The following is a 27307-nucleotide window of genomic DNA, read 5'->3' on the forward strand; positions in this document are numbered from 1 at the left end:
GAAGATACGTATGCATAGGATGCGATATCCTAGCGAGCATGTGTCGTTTCCCCAGTCCGAACTACTTCGACTCTGATGTCTATGCCTGATAGACTAAGTAGGCCCAGGATGCGATATCCTGCCGAGTTCAGTCTCAGTCAGTCTCTTTCGTCTCTTTCAGCCAGTGTGTGTGAGTTTGAGCAGTGTTTAGCAACCAATATTCCTTCCTTTTGTGCGTGGATCCCGTAGAGTACTACAGATGCGTAGGGTGCCTAACACCTTCCCTTCGCATAACCGACTCCCGAACCCATCCTCTTTGGTCGCGAGACCATGTTCTTTCCTAGGTTTACTTCGAGCGTTTCCTTTCCCTCTTTTGGGATAAATAACGCACGGTGGCGGCTCTGTTGTTTCTTTCTTTTCCCGCCGGTTTTTCGCGCGATGCGACAGCTGGCGACTCTGCTGGGGAGTGAGAAGTTGACCTATGCTGGTCCATCTTCCCTGAGCGAGTCTCTCCTAGCGCTCTCTAGGATTAGGGTTTTGGTTGCTTTCTGCTTGCCGTATTTTATTGCATTCATTGTATATATGTACATTTATGGTTTGCATTGATTGTGTGCATTGATGTTTGCATTTCATATTCATTATTCATTGCTGGCTGGCTGTCTGTTTTCTCTGTGTGGGGGGGGAGTCAGTTGAGGTAAAAGGTCCAATACCCAGACCATGAGTGAAAATCTAGGTTACTTAGGAATAGAGTGATTCATGGGAAGCGGGTGGTATGGCGCCACTTAGCGGAACATTGATATCACGAGCAGTTCAGACCCTGGTGGGGTACTGTCGTTACATACTTCCGGTGTGTATATGATAGTATTTCTGCGAAAGGTTATTTATGCTACGTTTCTTTCAGCTTTACCCTGGCCTAGACTACACCCGTGAGTGGGGAAGGGTTATTCATTACAGGTACCGTTGGTGACTTTGGTTCTGATGGTGACTTTGTGTTCATACAGTGTGATCAGTTTGACCTTAAGTTGGATTTAAGTTCCGAGTTTTGACTGAAGCTTCGACCTAGTGATCAGAATTGCACGACCAGCCAGTCTAGTCCGCATCATGTGCATCATAGCATATTTATTTTTCAAAAGAAACGCAATAAAAAAAATTGATTGAAAAAAAAAGAAGAAGAAAAGAAAAAGAAAAAGAAAAAAAACTAATCTCTGCATGCATATCATTTCTCAGGTACATTCCAGAGTTTGTCTACTGATAGAGATGGCAACAGTTCCTGAGCTGAAGCGGAAGACCTGTTCCTACAGTTTCCATCGTGAGCCGTTGACTCCGCTAGTTGAGTTGGGTAGCCTCGTGACAGACGACCGATTGAAGAGTTTTGTTGGACAGTATGGAGACATCCTGGCAGTATTGAAGACGGTAGTGGATCCAGTGCCTCTGCAGACGCTTCTTCAGTTCTATGATCCAGAGCTCAGATGCTTCACATTCCAGGATTACCAGCTTGCACCTACTCTCGAAGAGTATTCCATCCTGTTGAGTATCCCTATTCAGCATCAGACTCCCTTCTTGGACGTCCCAAAGGAGGTTGACTTCAGATTGATTGCCAGAGCTCTCCGGTTGAGTGTTGAGGAGGTTGGTAAGAATTGGAAGCCCTGTGGGGAAGTTGTTGGTCTGCCGTTGAAATTTCTGTTGAGGGTAGCCAGAGATGAAGCAGAGAAGGGGAATTGGGAAGTTTTTCACGCACAGCTAGCTGCCATGATCTATGGGATCATCCTGTTTCCCAGTATGCCAAACTTCATTGACCTTGCTGCCATCAGTATCTTCATCAGAGGGAATCCAGTCCCTACTCTCTTAGCAGATACTTACTATGCCATCCACAGTAGGCATGGTAAGGGTGGAGCCATTAGATGCTGCTTACCTCTTCTGTACAAGTGGTTCATGTCGCTTCTGCCAGCCAGTGGACCATTTGTAGATACCCAGAGCACTCTGAAGTGGACTCAGAGGGTCATGTCACTCACCTCCTACGACATCAGGTGGCAGTCATACCGGATGGACGTGAAGGATGTCATCATAAGTTGTGGTGAATTCCGGGGCGTGCCACTCGTAGGGACCAAGGGTTGCATCAACTATAACCCAGTTCTCTCCCTTCGCCAGCTAGGGTTTGTCATGTATAGAAGGCCGCTCGAAGCAGAGATAGCTGAGAGTTTTTGTTTTGAGAAGAAGGATGACCCTGCTAAGTTGGAGCAGATAGGGAAAGCCTGGAGAGATGTTGGAGTGAAGGATGGATCCGTCTTAGGAAAGAAGTTTGCCATTGCAATGCCCGATTACACTGATTGGGTAAAGAAGAGAGTGGAAACTTTGTTGCTTCCCTACGATAGGATGGAGCCGTTGCAAGAGCAACCACCCTTGGTACTTGCTGATAGTGTGCCTGCTGAGCACTATAAGCAAGCCCTAATGGAGAGTCGTCGTCTGAGGGAGAAGGAGCAAGACACTCAGATGGAGCTATACAAAGCTAAAGCCGATAATCTGCACTTGGCCCATCAACTCAGGGAAGTGCAAGGAGAGGATGCTAGCAGAGCAAGGAGTAAAAAGAGATCATATGATGAGATAGAGTCCATGTTGGATACAGAGCATAGGGAATGTCTGAGATTGCAGAGAGCAGAAGTCAACTACCAAAAGAAGATCAGAGACTTGGAGAAGCAACTCAAAGACAAAGACGCTCAGTTGAAGAAAGAGATGGAGTTGAGACAGAAGTCAGAGGAGTATCTTGGAGGAGAAGTCTTAGAACTTAGAAGACAATTGAAGGAGAAGATCACTCCTCTACCAGATTGCTCAGAATGCTCACTGTTGATAGACCAGTGTCATTACCTGAAGACCCTCATTCCAAAAGACCGTCTGCCTTAGACTGTATCTTTGTTGGTATTTTTGTTGAATCACCTCCAGGCTTGTTGGATGGGATTCATTTGCTTGTACTCCGTCTTTAGATCATTTTGTTGAGAATCACCTCCAGGCTTGTTGGATGGGATTCTTTTTCTTTGTACTCCGATTATCCGAATATTCTGCTGATCTTGGTTGTATGACTCTTTTACCCCTATGTATGTATAAGGATGTCAGATTTTCTCTGTTGCTCTTTTTCCCTGTATCTATCTACTTATCTTGTTGCTGCAAGTTGCCATCTTTTAAGGATGGGTCAGGCTCTTTGAATGCCTGAGAAATGAGCATATCATGTGCATCATACACATCATTTAACATCATACTCATATCATTTGCATAACAGGTGTTCTTGTGCCGTCTTCTCACTCTGGTTCCTGTGTCAGACAGGATAGCTGATCAGAGACCACACCGGTTTTCAACCAGGCTCAATCAATAGAGAGGTATGGATCAGGTTCAGACAGAGCTGGCCGGGATGAGGGCAAACATGGCCCAGTTCATGACAATGATGCAAGGGGTCGTTCAGGGGCAAGAGGAGCTGCGTGCCTTAGCCCAGAGACAGGAAGTTGTGATTCCAACATCCAACCGTGCTTCGCCTGTTGCTGCACCCGCTCATGAGACTATCCATGTTGCTGCTCCCACTAACGACTACGCCGTCGGGGATGAACTTGAGGGTATAAGAATCAATGGACAGCCTCTTGCTGCAGAGGTCAATGTCAGAGCTACCCGCGCTCCGATTCGTCATCCAGCTCCGTTTGTCAACCAACAAGAGGACACGTTTACTCTCCTCAGTGAGGACTATGATGTTGTGAAAACCGAAGAGAGGGACAGAAAAGTGGATGCTCTTGCTGAGAAAGTCCGAGTCATGGAATGTCAGAACTCCCTTGGGTTTGATGTGACCGACATGGGTCTGGTGGAAGGGTTGAAGATCCCCTACAAATTCAAGGCACCCTCATTCGACAAGTACAATGGCACTTCCTGTCCTCGCACCCATGTGCAGGCGTACTTCAGGAAGATCTCTGCTTACACTGACGATGAAAAGATGTGGATGTACTTTTTCCAAGATAGCCTATCTGGGGCATCTTTGGATTGGTACATGGATCTGAAGCGAGAATCAGTCAGAAACTGGAAAGATTTGGGTGAGGCCTTTCTAAGGCAATACAAGCATAATATGGACATGGCGCCGAGCCGAACTCAGTTACAGAGCTTGTATCAGAAAGACAAGGAGAGTTTCAAAGAGTATGCTCAGAGATGGCGTGAGCTAGCCGCCAGAGTGCAACCTCCTATGCTGGAGAGAGAGCTGACTGACATGTTCATTGGAACCCTGCAAGGTGTGTTCATGGATCGTTTGGGAAGTTGCCCGTTCAGTAGCTTTTCAGATGTTGTCGTCTGTGGAGAAAGAACTGAGAGCCTTATCAAAGCAGGGAGGATACAAGATCCTGGCTCTTCAAACTCTTCCAATTCTAAGAAGCTATACTCTGGGGCACCCAAAAGGGGAGAGAATGAAACAAATGCTGTGCACCGTCGGAGGAGTGCAAACAGAGGACAGTATCGGCAAGTTGCTGCTGTGACTATCCCAGCAAATCAAACTCCGCAACAACAGAGAAGACCAACTCAGCAGTATCAGACTCCACAACGTCATCCTCAGCAGCAGGCTTCCCAACAAGCTGGTACAAGTAATGAGAGGAAGAAGATCATTTTTGATCCAATCCCCATGTCCTACGCCGAGCTGTACCCCACTCTGATAGAGCGGAACTTGATCACTCCTAGAGACCCGCCGCCCATACCCGTCAACCCTCGGTGGTGGTATAGGCCTGAACAGCATTGTGTGTATCACTCGGGTGCTCCTGGTCATGATGTGGACAGTTGTTTCCAGCTGAAGATGAAGGTTCAAGACCTTGTGAGGTCGGGTATTCTGATTTTGGAAGACTTAGGCCCCAATGCTAATTAAGCCTGAAGATAACAAGTCCCGGGCTGGCGCCGACTTTTTGCTTCAGAAGAGTTGTTCAGAAAGCAGAAGCTGCTAATGCAAGAAATACTGACAGTTGTCGTCCCCGATGGGATCTATCACAATTGGGTCACTGTGGGCGTTCCTACAGTTGTTCATAAGTCTTTGTAATAATCACTTTGTTTAAAAACCCTTCTCCCATGCCAAAAGGAGAAATGATGGCATTGTTGGCAACATTTTGTGCAATGATATTTTCATTCAAATAAATTCATGTTAAAACATTTGTTTTTCCAATTGTTTTCCCTTTTCGCTTTTTGCATGAAATTGGTGATCACAAAAAACCTTAAAAAACAAGAATAAAAGCAATCTTTTCATCTGCATAACGATTGTCTTGTTTGTTTTTCAAAAAGCTTTTCATATCAAAATCATTATGCAGGTTATTTCTCAAACCCATTGAACATAGTGATCGGACGTCATCTCCCAATTTTGAATTCCCTGTATTCGAAGCGGACGAAGATGATGTTGAAGGGATTCCTGACGAGATTTCCCGACTTCTTGAGCAAGAAAAGAAGATCACACTCAGCTGCATCTCGAGAATCAGCAGAACAGCCAACTGGGGCATTTATCAAAAAAAAAAAAGAAGAAAAAAAGAGAAAAAAAGAAAAGAAAGAGGAGGGTGCAAAATCAAAAAGAAATCAAAAGAAATCCAAATCAAAAGAAAAAGAAACAAAGAAAGAAACAAAAATAGCACCCTCAAAGTCCCAAGTTGACTGATGCTGAATTCAAGCAAAAACAAAAGATCAACTGCCATGTTTTATGGTCAGAAAGCATTCGACAAGAAGGTCAAGTCTCGAGTTCTGAGAAAATGACCCTGTGCTCAAGAAAGTCTTGTCTTTCGTGCCCAATTCCAGGGGCAAGTGAACCCCAAGCTAGGAATGTCCATATGTTGTCAAGAGAGCCTTTTCAGGCAATGTTTCGACACTTACAACAATGGATGGAAAAGTTCACTCGTCCTGTGAATTCTGATGCAGTCAAGAAATACTTCGCCTAAAACAAAAAAAAAAAAAAAAAAAAAAAAAAAAAAAGAAGCAAAAAGCTCGATAAGTCGAACACCCCAAAGGGCGACTTAGGCAAAAAGGAGCGTCTCGGTGGATTGAAAACCCGAAAGGGCGATCCAGGCAAAAGTTAGAGACATTGAAAAAAAAAAAGAATTCGCATCCCGCTAGATTGAACACCTCACACTGGGGCAATCTAGGCAAAAATTAGGGATTTGGCAAGTAACTGCATCTTGACAAGACTGTGCTGTACATCTGTCATCCGTCAGGGATTCTCGATCCGTCGTCGACTGAAGCTTTGAATACATCGAAAATTCAGAATGGTAGAGGAAAGGTCATTATGTTCAATGTAGCCCTCTCCAATATACATCACCGATTTCAAACTTGTACAGATCTATGGAGTCTCGCCCTTTGCAGACTACCATTCCATCACATCAATTTGAGCTTTTATCCAATTATTTGCACTCTTATTTGTTTCAACTCAACAAATGTTTTGCATGTTTTAACTGATAAAGTATCATTGTTTTCAGAATAAACAAATTTTTCAAAATTGTTCTTAAACAAAGTGAACCTTCACAATGATGGAAAGGATACTTAGGAGACCCACAGTGCTCTCCCGGGGGTGGTATGATTACCAACAGGTAAGATAAGTGTTCGTATCTCGAGCATGACTGTATCTTTGTCCTGCAGAACCTCGTATGGTCTCTCCTCAGTGAAGTTGCCCGATGCAGTGTTGTTTGAAGTTGTTCATCTTCATGTTCCCGGCAGTACAGATTCTTTTTCCAAATCCATGTTAGCTCTATTGTGGGGCATCCCCAGTAGAGTGCTGTTTGAGCCTTATCGTGGGGCATTCCCAGCAAGTTTGCTGTTTCGGACATTATTGTGGGGCAGCTCCCCAAGCAGAGTGTTCACTGAAGACTTCAACTTTCGCCTCTCCAGCAGGCCAGTCTTCCTCTCCACCAGCATGGGTGTTTTTCTTTGAAGATTCAGTATTTGGTGGATTGACATCCCAGTAATCCGACATTCTCTCAGATAGATCCCTCAGTGGAGTTGTTTGCACAAGAAGCTTTATCAATGCCTATCTACTCTCATCAGAGATCTGGCTGCTTTTTGGTATTTCTGATCTTCAGCACAAGTTGTTGTGGCGCATCCGCCTGTATGTTTAACTCTGTTCTCCGGTTGCGACCGACGATCCCTCCGGAAGCCTCTTGTGGCTCTTCCTCCCCTGCAGGATGATGACTTTGGTTTTCTCTCCGGATGGTTGATTCCCGGACCTTTGGCGCTGAACATGTCTGTTTGTCAGCATTCATCATACATTTTAGGTAGAATGCATACATGCATAATCATAACATTCAGGTACTCATGTTGCAGCTGTTGCCGGGTATCTGTTGTTTGTTACCTCCTGCTATTTGGTAATACAAATATCTCCAGTAGATTTTCCTCAAGCAAATATGGGTGTGTCCGATCTCTCCACGAAGAGTCTACCCCTTAAGCAGAAAGTGTCAATCTTTTCCTGCCATTTCCCCACAGAGATACATCCTCGTGGATGACGGTTGCTTCCGTTCCCTCCCTAATGGGATGGGTTTTCCCTATTGAGTTCTTTCCTCATTAGGATGAGTCTTGTTTCAGTCTGCCTTTTTGGATCGACCCTAAACTGGCTCCCCGTCGACTGTCTCTTGTGCTTCCCTGGGGCATAAATGAATAGTTGCTCACTAACCGGCACTCATTCATCTTATCCTCAGCAGAATTTGCGGTCTTCTACCCACTAGCTGGTAGTTGTAAATCCCTTTTCTCACTCTGTCTCAGCAGAATCTTGTGGCCTCTACCTACGAACCGGTAGCTGTAAGTCCTATCTTTGTGGTTTTCTACCCACTAGCTGGTAGTTGTAAAATCCCACTTTCTCCCTTTGTTAGGGTTAACCCTTTGTGCTCATCCCGATGATGACTGGTTACTTTTCCGTGGCCTCTACCTACAAACCGGTAGCTGTAAGTCCTATCTTTGTGGTTTTCTACCCACTAGCTGGTAGTTATAAAATCCCACTTTTATCCCCTTGGTGGAGTTAACCCTTTGTGCTCATCCCGATGATGACTGGTTACTTTTCCGTGGTTTTCTGCCTACAAACCGGTAGATGTAATCCCCTCTTTGTGGTATTAATGGTCTCGTCCCCTTTGGATACTTGCCTTGATCAAGCAGTATTGTCCCCATTGGGTCTTCACTTTCTTTTTGGATACTTGCTCCGAGTTAGCAACTTTATCCTCTTTTGATTGGTCATCTTTTGCATACCTAGCCTGGTACCCTGATGCCTTTCTTTTCGGTCGTTTATCCATCTAACAACCTGCAACCCGGTTATGGATAATCTTTCCATGCGAGGTTATTATCTACGTTTTGACGGCTATAGATAATATATCTCATGCACTCTTTGGTCAATCTTTCGATTGTTATCACCGGCAGAGTAAGATTCGTATTCCCCACGGAATCGGATGTTCATCCTTTAACAAGTTTGCCTTTGCTCTCTTCAGGATGTTTTCGGTCGATTATTCATCTAACAACCTACAAACCGGTTATGGATAATCTTCCATGCGAGGTTATTATCTACGTTTTGACGGCTATAGATAATATATCTCATGCACTCTTTGGTCAATCCTTTGATTGTTATCACCAGCAGAGTAAGATTCGTATTCCTTGTGGAATCGAATGTTCATCCTTTAACAAGTTTGCCTTTGCTCTCTTCAGGATGTTTTCGGTCGATTATTCATCTAACAACCTACAACCCGGTTATGGATAATCTTCCATGCGAGGTTATTATCTACGTTTTGACGGCTATAGATAATATATCTCATGCGCTCTTTGGTCAATCCTTCGATTGTTATCACCAGCAGAGTAAGGTTCGTATTCCCCACGGAATCGGATGTTCATCCTTTAACAAGTTTGCCTTTGCTCTCTTCAGGATGTTTTCGGTCGTTTATCCATCTAACAACCTACAACCCGGTTATGGATAATCTTCCATGCGAGGTTATTATCTACGTTCTGACGGCTATAGATAATATGTCTCATGCGCTCTTGGGTCGAAGTCGTCCTCCCCAGTCGAGTAAGATTCGTATTTCTGGTGAAGTCGAATGTCCATCCTTTAACAAGACTGCTTTTCTAGCCCTCTTCAGGATGTTGAGTGTTTTGGAACACAAACCAATTCACGCTTCGGCGCTCAAGCCATGGTTATCCCTGTGCTGCCATTTATTTTGGTATCCAGGTCAACGTTTCTGTTTCGGTATTCAGGCCGATTTCTTTTTCCGTCCCACACGGATTTTTCTCTCAAGACTGTTTCCTTGCCAATCCTGACATGCATTCTTGTATTATATCCAGTCGGTGCAAATTTCTACGGTTCTTTTGTATTCAATCCCTGTTTACCCTGAAAGTCTGACAGCCATTGCTATCATCCGTTCGGGTTCCCAGCTGATTGAATAGGGGCAGCTGTAGCACCTCAAATTTGCACCTATCATTGTACATACATCTCATATTAGGTCATAGCATATCATGATACATTGCATAGCATTTGCATTGTTCCCCAGTTGCCTCAAGAGCAAGCAAGCAAGAATTAGGTCAAACTGATCAGGAGATCAGTCAACCAATCAAGCAAGGGTGTTTTCTCAAGGAATCAAGGTCCTAGGGTTTGTCCCACAAGTACACCTAACTTTGAGGTCTTTTTGAAGTGTTCAAGTCAAGGGTTGAAGGCTCAGAGGTCAGCAGTCAATGCATAGACAAGCAGAAAACCCTAGATAATCAACAGTCAAGTCAAAGCAGTGGATGGTGGCCATTCTTATGGAATTTGGGCACCATGGTCAATAATCAAGAGTTCATATGTCTTGGGACATCATTTGAAGTCAAAGTCTCAAGGAACTAGGGTTTGGAATTCATCAGAAGTGCATAGACAGTCCAAAACCCTAGAAAGTCAAAGTTGGTCAACTGTGGTTGATTCTTTGGATTTGATGGATGGAAATGGTTTGGGAAAGCTTATTCATGTCCTAATAGGTCTTATATGTCATGGCAATCAACATCATGGAAGAATTTGAAGCAAATCAGAAAATTTCCAGAAATAGAAAGTGGACCTGTAATTTCAACTGCCAAAAATAGAAACTTCTTGATCCTCAACTTACATTTTGATACAAGCTTCAAATGAATTTTTGCCCAACATGAAAGTTGAAGATCTTGTCTTCCCATTTCCAAAAAGTCCAAGAACTCTCAAATCCCATGTGTGGTTGTCAAGATATGATCAAATCATTTTCACCAATTTTTGAACTTCAACAAGCCATATCTCTCAAACCATAAGGCCAAATTTGGTGGGGTTTTTTCCTACAAACCACATTTTTCATCCTCTTTCCAAAAATATAAATTTCATGACCTAGAACCTTGCCAATCAAAATGGCATTTTTGGACCTTTTTCATTTAAATTCAAAGTTTGACCAAACTTTGACTTTTTGCTTCTTTGACTTTTTCTTGACTTGACCAATTGAGAAATGTTCTAAACCATATTTGTGACTTGTCTCAAGCTTAAAAGCATGTTCATAACACCATTACACTCCATTTTTGAATCAAAATGCAAAGTAGGCCAATGGTGCAAATAGCTATACAAATGCAAGGCAAAGCTAGCAATTTATGTGCATATCATAAAACAGCAAATTGCTATGTCCTTTACAGCATAACCAAAGCCCAATTCGTGGCCAATTGCACCTCCACTTACACTTATGCAAAGATTAGCAAATTTGCATTTTGTGCTCAAAAGACAAAATCAGCTTAGCTTTTGATTAAGCAAGTTTAAACAGCACATATAAACCTTTTTTCTGACACTTTCAAAACCCTAGTAGCAGCTGCAGACCTCAGAAAATCTCTTTGTCTCCTCTCTTGCGTTTTGGCCATATTACCTTTCTTGCCCACAAGCTCTAAAAACTCGAGTACCCTTTCTCGTTTTCATCATACAGTCAACATTGTGAGCTCAATCCCAGCATGAAATACCAACTGTAATGGCCCATCTGGTTCTGTTTTCCCAAAGCTCCTTCCATGGCATATCTCGAGTGGAGCCCTCCTAGAGACTGTTAAGTTAAAACTCAGTGATCATTCATCAAAGCAAACTCCCTTGGACATCTGTTGCAGCCTTTCGAGACCAAACAACACTGGTAGCATCACTGTCTTGCAGGTTGAGTAAGTTTTCGATTTACACTATTCTCTAAATCATGCCATGCTTTAGCTAGTTTGTGATTTGCTGATCCCAAAACACTTTAAACCATTGCAAATGATCAACTAGGTTAAGAGAAATTTGTTTCTGAAGTTCAATATCCAAAATTGTTTTTTGTTGATTCTGCTTTTGTGTGCTCAAATTAGTGGTCATGGATGCCATATCATGTTTGTGTTCAATTTGATGAATCGATTAGCCTGCTTATTGTTGATTTCTGGGGATATTTTTCTGTTGTGATTTTTGAAATTGATGGAAGTCATACCCTGTTGCACATGCCTTTTACCTGCCCAGAACTTGCTCGAATGATTGTTGGTTTGGTTATTGCTAGGATGCTGTATGAACATTTTTGTTTGGTTGCCATGCTGCGTGAATAGGTCTATTGGAATTTTGTTTATGATTGATGATTTAAGTGATGAATGATGATGATTGCTGTGGCCACCTAAAACCCTAAATGCATGAGCTCTGCCCAGAAATTCCATGTGATGTGTTTTGTTTGTTTGTTAGCTACTGTTGTTTAAAACTGATGCTTAATGGCCAAGCTTGATTATGGAGGTTTGTTCATTGATTCATGTTTGGATGTTGATGCATGATGTTGTTGAAAACCTTGCTGCTGTTTTGAATATATCCAGAAAATCAATGATTTGTGTTTGTCGTGTTTGGTTATGGCCACTTGTTTGTTGCATTGATTATTAGGTTAACATGTTGCTATGCCATGCTGTATTAGAATCCCAGCTGCATGTGTGCGTATGTGTTGTTTATTGTTGTTGCATGATGTCACCATTTCCATTGCCATGCTGTGTGAAGGATTCTTCTTGAAATTTGTTGATGATTGACTGCATGATGATGGTGTCCCTGTTGCCAAGCTTAAACCCTAGGTTCCTTTTGAAAAACCCAGAAAACTCGATTGCCATTGGTTGTTGTTGCCCAATTCACTGTTTCATTGAGGGAGAGCCAATCAGCTTATTTCGTTTGGCTCTCCAAAACGCTGCAGTTTTGTTTAGTGAAGGGCAAAATTACAAAACTGCCACGCTGATTGACCATGTTTGACCTTGTTGCCTTGCTTTTTGTTCATGTTTCACCAATTATTTCACTCAACTTCAATAATTAATTTCTCCTTCAATTTTAATCCAAAAATTCTGATTCTTTTTCCATCATGATCATGAATGTGTCTAGTATTTAAATGTGAATTTTAATTATTTTTCCATTGGTTGGTTTTTAATTGGTAATTATTTTCTCAACATATGTGCATAGATGATACATCTCACCATTTCAATTGTGAAATATCCATGTTATATCCAATGCCTTTGAGATTTTTTGTGGTGAAAATGGACTCCTTGACCTTCATTTCCATATAGACTTTGTGCATTTATCATTGGTGGATTGAGAGTTATGAATTTTTGAAATTGTGTATTGCATTGGGTGTCATACCATGATCATGTATTTTCACAAATTTTGTTCACATGCTTCCTTGCATCCAAATGGCCCCAAATTTTGCATGAACCACTCTTTGTATGTCTAGTTGATGTATGATTTTTCTTGGAATTAATCTTGCTGTTTTCCATTTGATTGTGAATTTTCTTCCATGCTTGGTCATTTGTTGACTTTTTGTGCTATGCCTTGCCAAATCCTTTGTGAAATTCTCAAATCATATTGTATATCCATGAAATTTCATATGTGATAACTAGACCCTTTGAGCTTTGCATTGGTGTTAATCTCATTCATTTCTCTTCTGTTTGCAAATTGATATGATTTTTTGAAGTTGACCTATGCTTGTTGACTTTCACCATGCTTACTTGAATTTGGTATGACTTCATGATTTTACTTGCCTGCCTTCCTCTCATCCAAATGCCATGAAATTTTACATGTATACCATGTTAGATGTTAGGATTGAGTGTGATTTATTTCATGATTTTTGAGATTGCTTAGGTTGACTTGTGATGCAAGTCATTCTGTTGACTCTTGTATGCTTTCCTTTGCCTTGTTTTGATTTCAAATATTCATGAAATGACAATGATGCATGATTTGAATGTGGGCCCAAGTGTGTTAGCTTCCCAAATGTTTGACTTTGACTTTGAGTTGACTTTTCCTTGCTGCCTTGATTTTTTCTTTCATGTTTGACCCTAGGCTAGTCCTAGTGGTCCTTTGGACTTATGTTGAGTTCATCTGTTTCAGGTTGAGCACAATGCTTCCAAGATCATTCAAACTTGTTTGAATTTGATTTGTTTATCCCATGCTAACCTTTTGTTTTGTAGGTGACTCATGTAACTTGAGTCTTGCTTTGCACAGTTGACCTTCTGTGGTTGACTGTCTATCCTTTTCTTTTTGATTTAAACTTTTGAATTGTTTGCTGATTGTTTTGACTTTTTCAGGTACTTTAGTTGCTTAAGTTCTCTGAACTTGCTTGCTTTGCTATTTTTAGCATTTGCTTTTGAGGTATAAATACTTCTTCTTCATGTAGTCTGGAGACCCGGTCTGTTATTTGACCGGGCAAACTGTCTGAAGTCCTCCTTAAGAGGCAATGCCTGTGTATGTTTACTTTGTCCCTGTACAGAGTCAAAGACCTCCTAAGTGAAGAGGCAATTGGTGGAAGGTAGGGATATGCAGTCTATCCCCCACTATTCAGTGTGTCTTCTATTTTGCTCACACTACTGTGTTGATGCAATTCAGATAAAAACCCAAGATCTTGTGCAATTGCACAGCTGAGTCAGTTTTAAATGTGTAGAAGGGTTCCCACTTTCTGAACCCACACATTCTTGTCAAGTGCTCTCCCTGGCCAGGGATAGAAGCAATGAGGCACACCCATCATCTCCTTTCATCTGCTTCACCTTAGCCTCTCAATGGCAAGGTTAAGAGCAACACTTACCCCATTCCAGTTGGCCCTAGTGCCTAACCTTTGATGTTTGAGCCCCCCTTGTTGGTGTGTTTATCTTATGCTGTATGTGTTTGTGATTGTTTTGTTTGCCTCTTTAGGCTTTAGTTTGTGCTTGCCCTTGTGCAAGGTAGGTTGTGTGGCTTAACCCTTGTGTGAGCCATACTTAGAGTTGTTCGGCCGAACTACGGCAACTCTGATTCTCATGTTCAGATGAGATACGTAGGCACGAGACGCGATGTCTCGCCGAGTTTGACTAACGACTAACAGCTAATCCGTGCTTGTTTTCGCCCTCGTTGCGATCCTTTCTCTCGCCCTCGTTGCGATCGAGCCTTTTCCTTTCTCTCGCCCTCGTTGCGATCGAGCCTTTTCCTTTCTCTCGCCCTCGTTGCGATCGAGCCTTTTCCTTTCTCTCGCCCTCGTTGCGATCGAGACTTTCCCTTTCTCTCGCCCTCGTTGCGATCGAGTCTTTTTTCCCTGCCGGCCGAACTACGGCAACTCTGATTCTCATGTTCAGATGAGATACGTAGGCACGAGACGCGATGTCTCGCCGAGTTTGACTAACAACTAACAACTAATCCGTGCTTGTTTTCGCCCTCGTTGCGATCCTTTCTCTCGCCCTCGTTGCGATCGAGCCTTTCCCTTTCTCTCGCCCTCGTTGCGATTGAGTCTTTCTTCCCTGCCGGCCGAACTACGGCAACTCTGATTCTCATGTTCAGATGAGATACGTAGGCACGAGACGCGATGTCTTGCCGAGTTTGACTAACCACTAACACTGATTTCTTTTCTCTCACCCCTGTTGTGATTGAGATATCCCTCTTCTCTTGCCCTAGTTGCAATCGAGACTTTGCTTTTTCCTGTGTCTGTTTAAGATAGGTTGGCCCTTGTGCCGTTTAGCTAGAAACCTTAACTTAGGGTTGACTTTGCATGACAACATCTAGGCTCGAGTCGTAGTCTCCCTAGAGTTGTGTCTCCCTCTGTTATCTGGTTAGGCTAGAACCTTTGTCCCTGCGTAGGGGAACTACATCGCCCTGATCTTCACACCAGATGAAGTATGTAGGCAGGAGATTGAGCTGATCTCTCCGGGCGCCCTTTCTTTCTTTTTGTGTGTGTTGTCTAACCTTTGCTAGGCTCGAGTCCCTGACTCCTTAGCATTTGCTGTCTGTCTGTTTGTTTTTGTTTGACAGTTATAGGCTGAGTCCCCGACTCCCTATCTATCTGTTGTGTTGTTTAGGTTCGGATGCTGATGTAAGTCCAGTGATTGGCAGTCGGGCTCCACGTTTGCCTCTTTGCGTGTGTTTAGGTTCGGATGCTGACATAAGTCCAGTGATTGGCAGTCGGGCTCCACGTTTGCCTGCGTTTTGTTTTGTTTGCGTGCGTGTCAGCCGAGCTACGAATGCTCTGATTCTTCTCTCGTCCGAGAAGATACGTATGCATAGGATGCGATATCCTAGCGAGCATGTGTCGTTTCCCCAGTCCGAACTACTTCGACTCTGATGTCTATGCCTGATAGACTAAGTAGGCCCAGGATGCGATATCCTGCCGAGTTCAGTCTCAGTCAGTCTCTTTCGTCTCTTTCAGCCAGTGTGTGTGAGTTTGAGCAGTGTTTAGCAACCAATATTCCTTCCTTTTGTGCGTGGATCCCGTAGAGTACTACGGATGCGTAGGGTGCCTAACACCTTCCCTTCGCATAACCGACTCCCGAACCCATCCTCTTTGGTCGCGAGACCATGTTCTTTCCTAGGTTTACTTCGAGCGTTTCCTTTCCCTCTTTTGGGATAAATAACGCACGGTGGCGGCTCTGTTGTTTCTTTCTTTTCCCGCCGGTTTTTCGCGCGATGCGACAGTCACAACATTCAGTTTAACGTCCAGAACATAAACCATATGCTAAGTCTGTTATTTTCTTGAAAACAGACTGTGCTAAATGCTGTACTGTAGCAGACCAACAAGTCTATACTTCAATATCAGCTTACAGTACTAAATGTCAAAACATCCAGTTTGACATTTACACAATGGCTTTATGCCAGGTCTGTTATTCCTTTGACAAACAGACTGAAATAAATACTGAGCTGAAGCAGAAAAACCAACCTGCCTATTATTCAGTATATGCTATCAATGATGAATGTCAAAACATTCTGATTGATATTCAAACAGTATGCTATGTACCAGGTTTGTTATTCTTTTGATAAACATACTGATATACATGTTGAGTTATAACAGACAGGATTATAACGTGCAGAAGGGAAAAACACAGGAAATTGTTAACCCAGTTCGGTGCAACATCACCTACTATAGGGGCATACCAAGCCAGGAAGAAGATCCACTATCAGCAGTATTAATTCAGAGTTAAACTCCCCCATTTACAACTCTTCACTTAATCCCTATCCAATGCAATCTATACCTAGGAACTCCTAGATAGAAACCTCCAATTTCCATTCCTATCACTACAATTACAATGTAATGCTAAACACCTTGAACTTGCTTCACAGCTTCGTTCAAGATCATAACAACTCTTTCCTACAGGCTTTAAGTTACAAATAATCTCATGCTTTTGAGCACTGAGAAACACATGGTAACCTTCCCACAGGTTGGGAGGTTTACCTCACACACACCCCTAATTTTACATTCTCTGAGGCTTACAAAATCTAGGTTACAATATGCTATTTATAACCTAAGCACCCAACTGGATTTGGGCCTTCAGAAATCACAGCAAACTTCTTCTTTGCTGTTACAAAGTCAGCAGAAAACTTCTGCTACAATCAAGGTCTTCAATCTTTTAGTTCCTAAAATATCTCCATATATATATCTCCATATTTAGAAACTGTATATTCTGATTGAGTCTTTAAGACCTCCACAAAGAATGCCACATAGGATTCTACCTAATCCCAGAATATTGAATTAGTTAACACATAGCAGAATTAACTAATTCAGTTTTATACACAGGCGCGATGTCACAGTCACGATATTATGACATCCTACATGACATGTTGGTCCAGATGTTGAACTTCTTCAACCCAACATATTAAAACAACAGAGGTGATTACATTATTTGTTTTACAAAATTAATGCCAATCCTAAGGTACTAACACACCTTATAAACCACCCATTTCGTATCCTCAAAGACTCGCAAATTCTAAAACGGCAAGGCAATTTAGGAAATTTGTTGAACTTCTGAAGCAACTAAACATTACAATTCCCTTTACAGAAGCCATCACACAAATGCCCTCATATGCTAAATTTCTTAAGGAGATCCTATCCAATAAGAAAAAGATCAAGGATAATGAAACAGTTACACTTACTAGTGAGTGTAGCGCAATAATCCAAAATAACATGCCTCCCAAACTAAAAGACCCAGGAAGTTTCTCCATACCCTGTGTCATTGGAAAATTCGTCATAGACAAAGCTCTATGCGATCTAGGAGCCATCATTAGTGTAATTCCCTTAACCATCTGTAAAAGGCTCAACATGGGAGAACTAAGACTAACCAAGATGTATGTTCAATTAGGTGACTGCTTAATCAAATATTCTGTCGGTATACTAGAGAATGTCCAAGTACGTGTAGGAAAATTCTACATTCCTACAGACTTCATAATCATGGACATCAAAGAAGATGCCAGTACACCTATTATATTAGGAAGGCCATTCTTAGCTACCGCCGGAGCCATAATAGACGGAAAGAGAGGTAAGCTAACATTCGAAGTTGGAGAGCAAAAGGTTGAATTCATCTTGACACAATTCTTACAAGCGCCAGCTATAGACGATACCTGTTATCTACTTGATGTCATAGACGAGTGCGTAAGAGAGATGGAGATGCAAGAAACCACATACTCTGATATAATGAAAATCCAAATCCCTCTAATCTTTGAAGATGATAATTGGCGTGAACCATACCAAAATGACAGTCTAAGCAAATGCTTAGCACTTACACCCAACCACATGCCATGCCCGAAGAAACCAGACTTGGAATTAAAAACACTGCCAAAGAACCTGAGATACGAATTTCTAGACCCTGAACTCAAAAGACCAGTAATAGTCAACGCTGACTTGGGACAAATGGAAACTGAAAAGTTACTAAATGTCTTAAGAAAATATCCAACTGCGTTAGGATACAACATCGCCGACCTAAAAGGAATAAGTCCTTCTATCTGTATGCATCGCATTATGTTGGAGGAAGATTGTAAAACCTCTAGAGAACACCAGAGAAGGATCAACCCAATTTTAAGTACTGTAGTCAAGGATGAAGTAAAGAAGTCACTAGATGCTGGAATCGTATACCCGATCTCCGATAGTCAATGGGTTAGCCCCGTTCATGTAGTACCCAAGAAAAGGGGTGTTACAGTTGTTAAGAATGAGAAGGGCGAATCTATAACACAAAGAGTTGCGACCGGAAGTAGAATATGCATCGATTATATAAAACTAAACAAAGCCACTCGAAAGGATTATTTTCCTCTGCCTTTCATTGACCAAATGCTTGAACGATTGGCTAAGCATTCCCACTTCTGCTATCTAGACGGTTATTCAGAATTCTTTCAAATTCCAATCCATCCTGACGACCAAGAGATGACAACCTTCACGTGCCCTTATGGTACATTCGCTTACCGACGAATGCCATTTGGATTATGCAACGCTCTCGCGAAATTCCAAAGATGCAACGCTTTGTTTGTGGGCAGAGCTTCGAAGGATGTATATCAAACCTTGAAATGCTACTTGAAAGATGCGTAAAGGTGAATCTATTTTTGAACTAGGAGAAATGCCATTTCATGGTCCAACAAGGAATCGTGTTAGGTCACGTAGTATCTGATAAAGGAATTGAAGTAGACAAAGCTAAGATCGAAATCATAGAGAATCTTCAACCTTCGAAAACCGTACGAGAAATACGAAGCTTTTTAGGACACGCCGATTTCTACCGATGTTTCATCAAAGATTTCTCGAAAATTACCAAGCCACTTATGGGTTTATTAATGAAAGACGCTGATTTTATCTTTGATGAAAAATGTTTAACAACATTTGAGCAATTAAAAACATCTTTAATCACCGCACCTATCATGCAACCACCTGACTGGAGATTACCTTTTGAAATCATGTGTGATGCGAGTGATTACGTCGTAGGCGCAATACTAGGACAAAGAAAGGATAAGAAATTTCATGCTATCTACTACGCAAGTAGAACATTAGATCCAGTCCAAATGAACTACGCCATCACTGAAAAGGAACTTTTAGCCGTTGTGTTCGCCTTAGACAAATTCCGTTCCTACTTACTAGGGGCGAAAATCATTATCTATATTGACCACGTTGCTATTAGATATCTGCTAAGTAAGAAGGTTGCCAAACCAAGACTCTTAAGATGGATCCTACTCTTACAAGAATTTGACTTAGAGATAAAAGATAAGAAGGGTACTGAAAACGTAGTAGCAAGCCACTTATCACGAATCAAAGGGAATAAACCTAAACAAATTCCAATCAATGATGATTTCCCTTACGAACGACTTATATCCCAAATGATAAGTGACATGTCTGAACTAACAATAAATGATACCGAAATAGAAGAATCCATGGAAGAAATTCATGCGAATGCAACTCTGCCATGGTATGATGATTTTGTCAACTACCTAGCTGTTGGAGTACTTCCATTGGACCTATCCTACCAACAAAAGAAGAAATTATTTCATGATATAAAACAATATTACTGGGATGAACCTCTGCTTTTCAAAAGAGGTACCGACGGTATTTCCTGTCGATGTGTTCCTGAGGATGAAATAGACGACATAATCTCTCATTGCCATTCCGCTCCCTATGGTGGGCAACCAAGCACTTGAAAAACTTGTGCTAAGATCTTACAATCAGGCCTCTTTTGTCCTACTCTATGGAAAGATGTCCATAATACGGTTATAAATTGCGACCGGTGCCAACGCACTGGTAACGTTTCAAGACACGATGAAATGCCACAAACATGAATCTTAGAAGTGGAAGTCTTTGATATGTGGGGGATTGACTTCATGGGACCATTCCCGTCTTCTTTTGGTAATAAGTACATACTCGTAGCTGACGATTACGTTTCAAAATGGATCAAGGTTGTAGCTTTTCCGACAAATGACACACGAGTAGTGATTAAGTTGTTCAAGAACATAACCTTTCCAAGATTCGGTGTGCCAAAACTAGTCGTTAGTGACGGTGGCTCCCATTTCATATCTAACATCTTTGGAAAACTTCTTCGGAAGTATGGAGTCCGACACCGTGTAACAACACCTTATCACCCACAAACTAGTGGGCAAGTCGAAGTTTCGAATCGAGAGATCAAGCAGATTCTAGAAAAGACTGTCGGAATATCAAGAAAAGACTGGTCATCTAAACTAAACGAAGCTCTGTGGGCCTACAGGACAACTTACAAAACCCCAATAGGGACCACACCCTTTAAATTAGTCTACGGTAAATCATGTCATCTCCCTGTGGAATTAGAACACAAAGCTTACTGGGCAATTAAGACCCTAAATATAAATTATACTTCCGCAGGTGAGAAACGAATTTTGGACATTCAAGAATTGGAAGAACTTCGACTAGATGCCTATGAGAATGCCAGGATATATAAAGAACGAACCAAAAAATGGCACGACAAACGTATATCTAGGAAAGAGTTTAATGTCGACGACATAGTACTACTATTTAATTCGAGACTTAAGCTTTTTCCGGGAAAACTTAAATCTACGTGGTCAGGCCCTTTTGAAATCACAAAAGTCCTTAAAAGCGGTGCGATAGAAATCAAAGGTCGGAATAGTGAACCATTTATGGTAAACGGGCAGCGATTGAAACATTACCATAATATTGGCAACAAAGACTATTCAAATAGTCTAAGACTTATAGAGTTGCCTGCTCAACCCCAAAACTAGTACATCGCAACGTTACTGTCGAACTTACGACGTTAAACAAAGTGCTTAGTGAGAGACAACCCGCCTTTTCTTTAATTTGTTATCTTTGTTATTAAGTATTTTCCTTCTTTGACTTTCATCTGTATTTTTGCTCCCTTTCCTTGATTCTATGCAGTAATACTTGTTGCTTCTAGTTACTAACTTAGAAACATTGGATACTGATTAATAGGCGAATTTATAACTAGTTAGTCACTAACTTTCATCATGCAACCAGTAGATACAGTTTTCAGAGGCAGAGTTCAGAGAAGGCGCTATGATTATTTAGCTCAGAAGGATATGGCTTTATCCATATATTATGATAGACCTACCATAGATAGGTTAGGTATCCGAGATAGCATCTTGTTTATGTTTAATCAGCTAGGATGGGAGAATGCTGCTATTAAGAGAAGGTTTGTCACTTACCGTGAACTCATCCTAGAATTCCTTAGCTCCCTAGTTTACAACCCCGAGCATGGTTACGGATTCAACAAATGGTTGATTTCCTTTAGGCTGTTTAGTATGGACTTCACTTATAACCGTAGAGACCTTGCTGACCTCCTAGGATTTCCTAGTGGCACATTTGTTCTCACTACCCGCCAGGAGGAATTAATCGATGACATCGACCTAGATTACTTTTGGGGTAGTTTAACTGGAGACTACCACCCTAACCCAAACGAGATGCACTCCCAAATGATACACAACCCTGCTATCCGCTACTTCCATAAAATACTAGCCCACACACTGTTTGGAAAGGAAGCGAACAACATCATAGTGTCACGAGATGAACTTTCCATCTTACTCTGTGTCGACCAAGGTCGACATGTCAATGTTGTGACATTTATGATGGAGAGATTCATTCACCTTGCAAAGAATAATCGCACCCCAATCATAATAGGCGGCCTAGTAACTATGATAGCTGATGCCATTGGACTTAGACGCCCACTTTACGAGCATGTACCGTTTGGACACATCCGACCCATGGACATTGAATTTTTCTTTGACCGTAGAATCATAGGAAACCATGGGCCGGATACTTTTGATTACCTAATTAATAACGAAGTTGTCCAGCTGTTTACCCTACCTAACCATGAGAGAACAAGTGCTCATAACCGAAATAACTGGCTTTATAATTTAGATGAACACCCAACTGATCCACCTTCACCTCCTGAGACACCACCTATATATGAGTATTTAGATGACCCTATCCCTATTGATGAATCTGACCCTGAAACCCCTCCAAACTACTATAACATAGATGAACCGGAACTTCCATCCTATGCAGAAAATCTTGCCATACTCCTTACCCGTCTGGATGGTTTCCACACTTACATTACCAATGTGAAAGAAGAAATAAAGAGCATGCGCCTTGATGTCTTAGGCCTAATGGATGTCATCGTCGGACAATTTGATCACTTGAACTAGGCTGTAGCTGCATTGGGACAAAACCGTGGCTGATTTCATCGACCGCTGACCTCTCATACTCACATTAAAGTAATGAGGACATTGCTATGTTTTAGTGTGGGGAGGGAGCACTTTTATTTCTATTATTTAACACTTTTATCGTTATTTTTTTTATGTTACATTTAACTTTCAATTTAATTTAATTTAAACAACATTGTTATTTCTTTTTGCTTCTATAATAAATTCTAATTTCCAGTCATTTTATTGCTGTTAATTTCATACTGCTTTTATACTGCTGCCATACTGTGTTAATGCTATCATTACTACTGAGTTTCTGCTGTTTTCCAAAAAGCTAAAAACTTTGTGAACGTGGCATGTGACGATCGTCACATGTAGTGTAACGTCCGTCATAAATGCGTGACACCCGTCACAAAGGTGTGACGCCCGTCACAAAGGCGTGACGCCCGTCACGGATGCACCACGCCCATCACACATCATGCAGATGACCGTTACACACAGATGACCGTTACACAACCGTTATGTGTGACGACCGTAACCCCCCTGTGACGACCGTCACGGATCCAGAGCGCGCGCCTATAAAAACAGGCGCACTTCCTCTCTTCTTCCTCATCAAATCATCCTACTCTCCTTAAACTTCCCACTCACCCCACTCTTTTCTCCATTAATTTTTTTTCACAACCTTTTAAGAGAGAAACGTGTGAGTACCTTGTAACTCACGAAATCCATCACTCCCACCAAAACCTACATTTTCATAAACCACACTAATGACCCGTCAAGAGAGAGCTGCTCCCGACCTCTCAAACATCGTATTCAGAAATGGAGAAGTCGGCGAGTGACAGAGAGACAACTACCTCAAATTCTATCAATGTTCAGTCCAAGTTACTAGGTATGTTGATAACAAATGTCTAATGGAGCTCAGACTTTCAGATGGCGTGTGTAGCGGTGTATTCGTCACCATTGGAAATATTAACTAGATCCAAGGTAAATCATACAAAGTCGAGTCGCCACCGCACTTCTATTTATCCAAAGGAATGGTTAGAAAGCGAACAAAAACCTATAAAGTTTTACAAATAAAACTAGCAAAAGGGGGTCAGAGAGCTGGGTAAGGGGGTTGGTTATGTCATGGGAAGGTGTTAGGCATTGTCCAAAGGCAATCTCACGATTGATGCGTTCATGGCACGTGTTCGCGAAATCAATGAATCGTTGATTTCAGTTGGCGATCCTGTTCCGCTTCGTAACCTAATTGAGATTGTGCTGGATGCGCTTCCTGAGGAGTATGATTCTATTGTTGCTGCTGTCAATAGCAAGGAAGATCTCAGTATGTTAGAGGATCTTGAGTCAAGTCTTCTTGCTCATGAGTCGCGATTGGAGAAACACAGGAAAGCGATTCTTACTGAACCTGCATCTGTTAATTTAACGCAGGTTCCGTTGTCTGAATCATCTTCTCCGGTTGATTCTGTTTCTCAGACTTCTGACTCGTTTCCCACTGGTACTAGTCACGTCACTGCTCATGCTGAAAACAATGGTTACAACTCAAGAGGAGGCCGTTCAGGGCGTGGTGGCGGTCGTTTTGGTCGTAACGGTGGTCGTTTTGGCAAGACTCAGTGTCAAATCTATCACAAAGGTGGACACGATGCATCTGTCTGTTACTACAGGTACTCCCAGTCTTCTTCAATGCCGTTTCCACCGCAACGTGCTCCCTTCAATCCATTTTTGGCGAATGCTCGTCCTGTTTATGCTCCTGCGTTTGGTTATCCTTCGCCTAGATCAGCTGCACCACGACCTTCTCTACCTCAAGCCTTTGTGGCTAGTTCTGATTCCAACTTCAGCAACCAATGGTGGTATCCAGACTCAGGTGCGTCACATCATGTTACACCTGATTCTTCTAACGTGCCTGATGCTCAATCTGTGACTGGTTCTGAACAAGTCTTCATGGGAAATAGCCAAGGTTTGTCCATCAACTCCATAGGTTCCATGAAATTTCCCTCTTCTCATCTGTCTCACAAACCACCCACACTTCACAACTTACTTCTTGTTCCTCACATCATTAAAAACCTCATTAGTGTGAGTAAATTTGCACAAGATAACCAGGTTTTCTTTGAATTTCACCCCTATTTTTGTCTTGCCAAATCTCAGGGTTCTTCTGAGGTGCTTCTTCATGGTATTGTTGGAGATGATGGTCTTTACAAGTTTCAGCTTCCCTCTTCTCAAGTGTCCAAGTCTTTGTCTAGTCTCAACTCTAGCACAACTTTAGACTTGAATAATTGTAATCATAGGGTTTCATGTAACACTGTTTCTCACTCTTCAGGTGATTATGGGGCCCTACACCTATCAAATCTTCAGGTGATTACACCTATTTTCTGACTTGTGTAGATGCTTTCTCTAGGTTTACCTGGATCTTCCCTCTTAGGCTAAAGTCTGAAACCTTTTCCCAATTTGTTCAATTCAAAACTATGGTAGAACTTCAATTTAACCATAAGATCAAAGTAGTTCAAACTGATGGAGGTGGTGAGTTTAGGCCTTTCACCAAATACCTCAATGATCTTGGAATTGTTCATAGATTTACATGTCCTCATACCCACCATCAGGATGGTATTGTTGAGCGCAAGCACAGACACATTGTTGAAACAGGCTTGGCCCTGTTAGCTCACTCTCACTTGCCTTTTCAAATGTGGGATCATGCCTTTATTACAACCACTTATCTCATTAACAGACTTCCTAGTGTGTCTCTTGAGAATAAAACTCCATATTTCAAGCTGTTTCACAAGTTTCCTGATTATGCTCACTTAAGAGTTTTTGGCTGTGCTTGTTTTCCCTTCCTACGCCCTTATAACGCTCACAAATTGGATTTTAGATCTCAAGAGTGTGTTTTCCTTGGTTACTCCACCAGTCATAAGGGCTACAAGTGTCTATCTGCTTCTGGAAAAATTTATGTCTCTAGGGATGTTATTTTCAATGAGTCTAAGTTTCCTTACTCTACTATTTTCCCATCTTCTGTCACTATGCAACCCTCATCATCCTCTTCTACCTCTTCTGACTGGTCTTTTCCTCTTGCTTCTACCATCCCTGCTTCTGCTACTAGGGTCGTTTCTGTTGTGCCTATTACTCAGATTCCCTCTGTTCCCACCACTCATTCTCATGCTCACTCTGCAGCTCTTAGCAGTTTCAGTCCTACTTATGCTAACTCTGCTGCTTCCCCTGTTTCTGCCCTACCTTCTATGCCTGCAGACTCTGTTAATTCTTCTATATCTGCTACACCAGCCAATTCTCTGTCTGTTATTCCTCTACATTCTGACATTGCTGAGGCTGCCACTATTTCCTCTTCTTCTACCCCTCTCTCTGAGTCATCCAACAATTATATTCCCACACTTCCTAACCCTTATATTCATCCTAACAATGTTCACTCCATGCAAACAAGAGCTAAGAGTGGCATCACTAAGCCTAAACTTCATCCTACTCTCTTACTTACTCACATGGAACCTAGATCTGTTGGACAAGCCTTGTCTTCTCCTCATTGGCTTCAGGCCATGAAAGATGAGTATAATGCACTGTTGAAGAATCAGACCTGGACCTTGGTGTCTCCAACTGGTTCTAGGAAGCCAATTGGCTGCAAGTGGGTTTTTAGGGTCAAGGAGAACCCTGATGAAACCATCCACAAATACAAGGCTAGATTAGTGGCCAAAGGTTTCCATCAACAGACTGGCAGTGAGTTTACAAAAACTTTCTCTCCTGTGGTCAAGCCTGTAACTGTCAGAACTGTTCTCACTCTTGCTGTGACTCACAGGTGGTCTATACAACAAATTGATGTGAATAATGCCTTCTTAAATGGCACACTTGAAGAGGAAGTTTACATGCAGCAGCCTCCTAGTTTTGAAGCTGCAGACAAGACTCTGGTTTGCAAATTAAACAAAGCCATTTATGGCCTCAAGCAGGCTCCAAGAGCCTGGTTTGATAAACTCAAGGGTTCTCTCCTAAGTCATGGGTTTCATGCTGTAATACCCCAAAATTTACCCTTCATTTTTCCTGGAAGCATATGCTTTACACCTCATGTATACATTCATTTTTAGGTCATTTAACATTAGATACATTGCATTTCATCATGTCAACCAGAATTAGATCCAAGAAACTTAAAAAAAAAAAAAAAAAAAAACGAAAAAAAAAGAAAGTTAAAAATAAATAAATAAATAAAATTAATTAAATAAATAAATAAAATATAACAAATTTTTTTGGACTTGGGTCTCCCTCATTTGAGCCCACAAAGCCATGAAATTCAGTCTATAAATACCAAGGCTTCACTTGAGAAAAAGGGGGGAAGCAAAATACTCTGAGGTTTCCTTGGAACAAAACCCTGAGGAAAAAGATAGTGAGAGAAGAACTAACAGAGTTCAGAGCAGCCTCCAAACCCTGAAGGGAACTCAACTGCACAGAATCACCTCTGCCTCACATAAACCCTAAAGATTGTTTTGTAAACCTCACGGGTGCAACTCAATTTCAATCAAGCTCTCCAATCAGGTTTGCCCTATATCCATCATCTTTATGCCTTTAATTTGAATGCTCTAAATGTATGAGGTATTATGGGTGAATTTAATACCCTTTTGATGCATGTGTTTGACAAGAGGTTTAGGCCTCCTACCCTTGGTTGCTTTTTGTGAGCTTTTTGTGAATTTTGATGGAATTATTCATGTGGTTACATTTTGATTTGGGGGCAACTCTTGGTTACCCTATCTTGTTTCACTAACCCTTTTGTTGAGTTTTTGTGAAGGCACATGACTTTTGCAGGGATAACTTGCGTGGTTTCCCACTTTATTTGTGAGATAACCCCTGGAGGTTCATTCCGATTACCCGTACTGACCCACTTTCTTTGATGATGTTAGCTTGGAAGGATCTCAGGGTTTCCCATTCCTCTAATTGCTGTTACTTCGGATCTTTATCCGCGTGGTACTTTTACATTTTTCTCGCATTTTACTGCTTTCCTAGCTG

The 27307-nt window shown here is 41.8% G+C and overlaps 1 protein-coding gene across 4 annotated transcripts in view; it reads left to right on the forward strand.

Annotated features, from left to right (window-relative positions):
- LOC127085048 (uncharacterized) overlaps positions 1–8350 on the forward strand; it is a 49668-nt gene extending 41318 nt beyond the window's left edge. For 3 of the 4 annotated variants that reach the window (XM_051025614.1, XM_051025615.1, XM_051025613.1), the window contains one exon: positions 1207–8350. In XM_051025614.1, coding sequence (XP_050881571.1) covers positions 1237–2877 — 1641 coding nt within the window. In that variant the 5' untranslated portion in view covers positions 1207–1236 and the 3' untranslated portion in view covers positions 2878–8350. The remainder of the gene's footprint in view (positions 1–1206) is intronic. The other variant, XM_051025616.1, reaches the window with a different exon arrangement.
- Positions 8351–27307: the final 18957 nt, after the last annotated feature.

The sequence above is a fragment of the Lathyrus oleraceus genome, chromosome 5 (assembly GCF_024323335.1).
Source record: "Lathyrus oleraceus cultivar Zhongwan6 chromosome 5, CAAS_Psat_ZW6_1.0, whole genome shotgun sequence".
Lineage (NCBI taxonomy): Eukaryota > Viridiplantae > Streptophyta > Magnoliopsida > Fabales > Fabaceae > Lathyrus > Lathyrus oleraceus.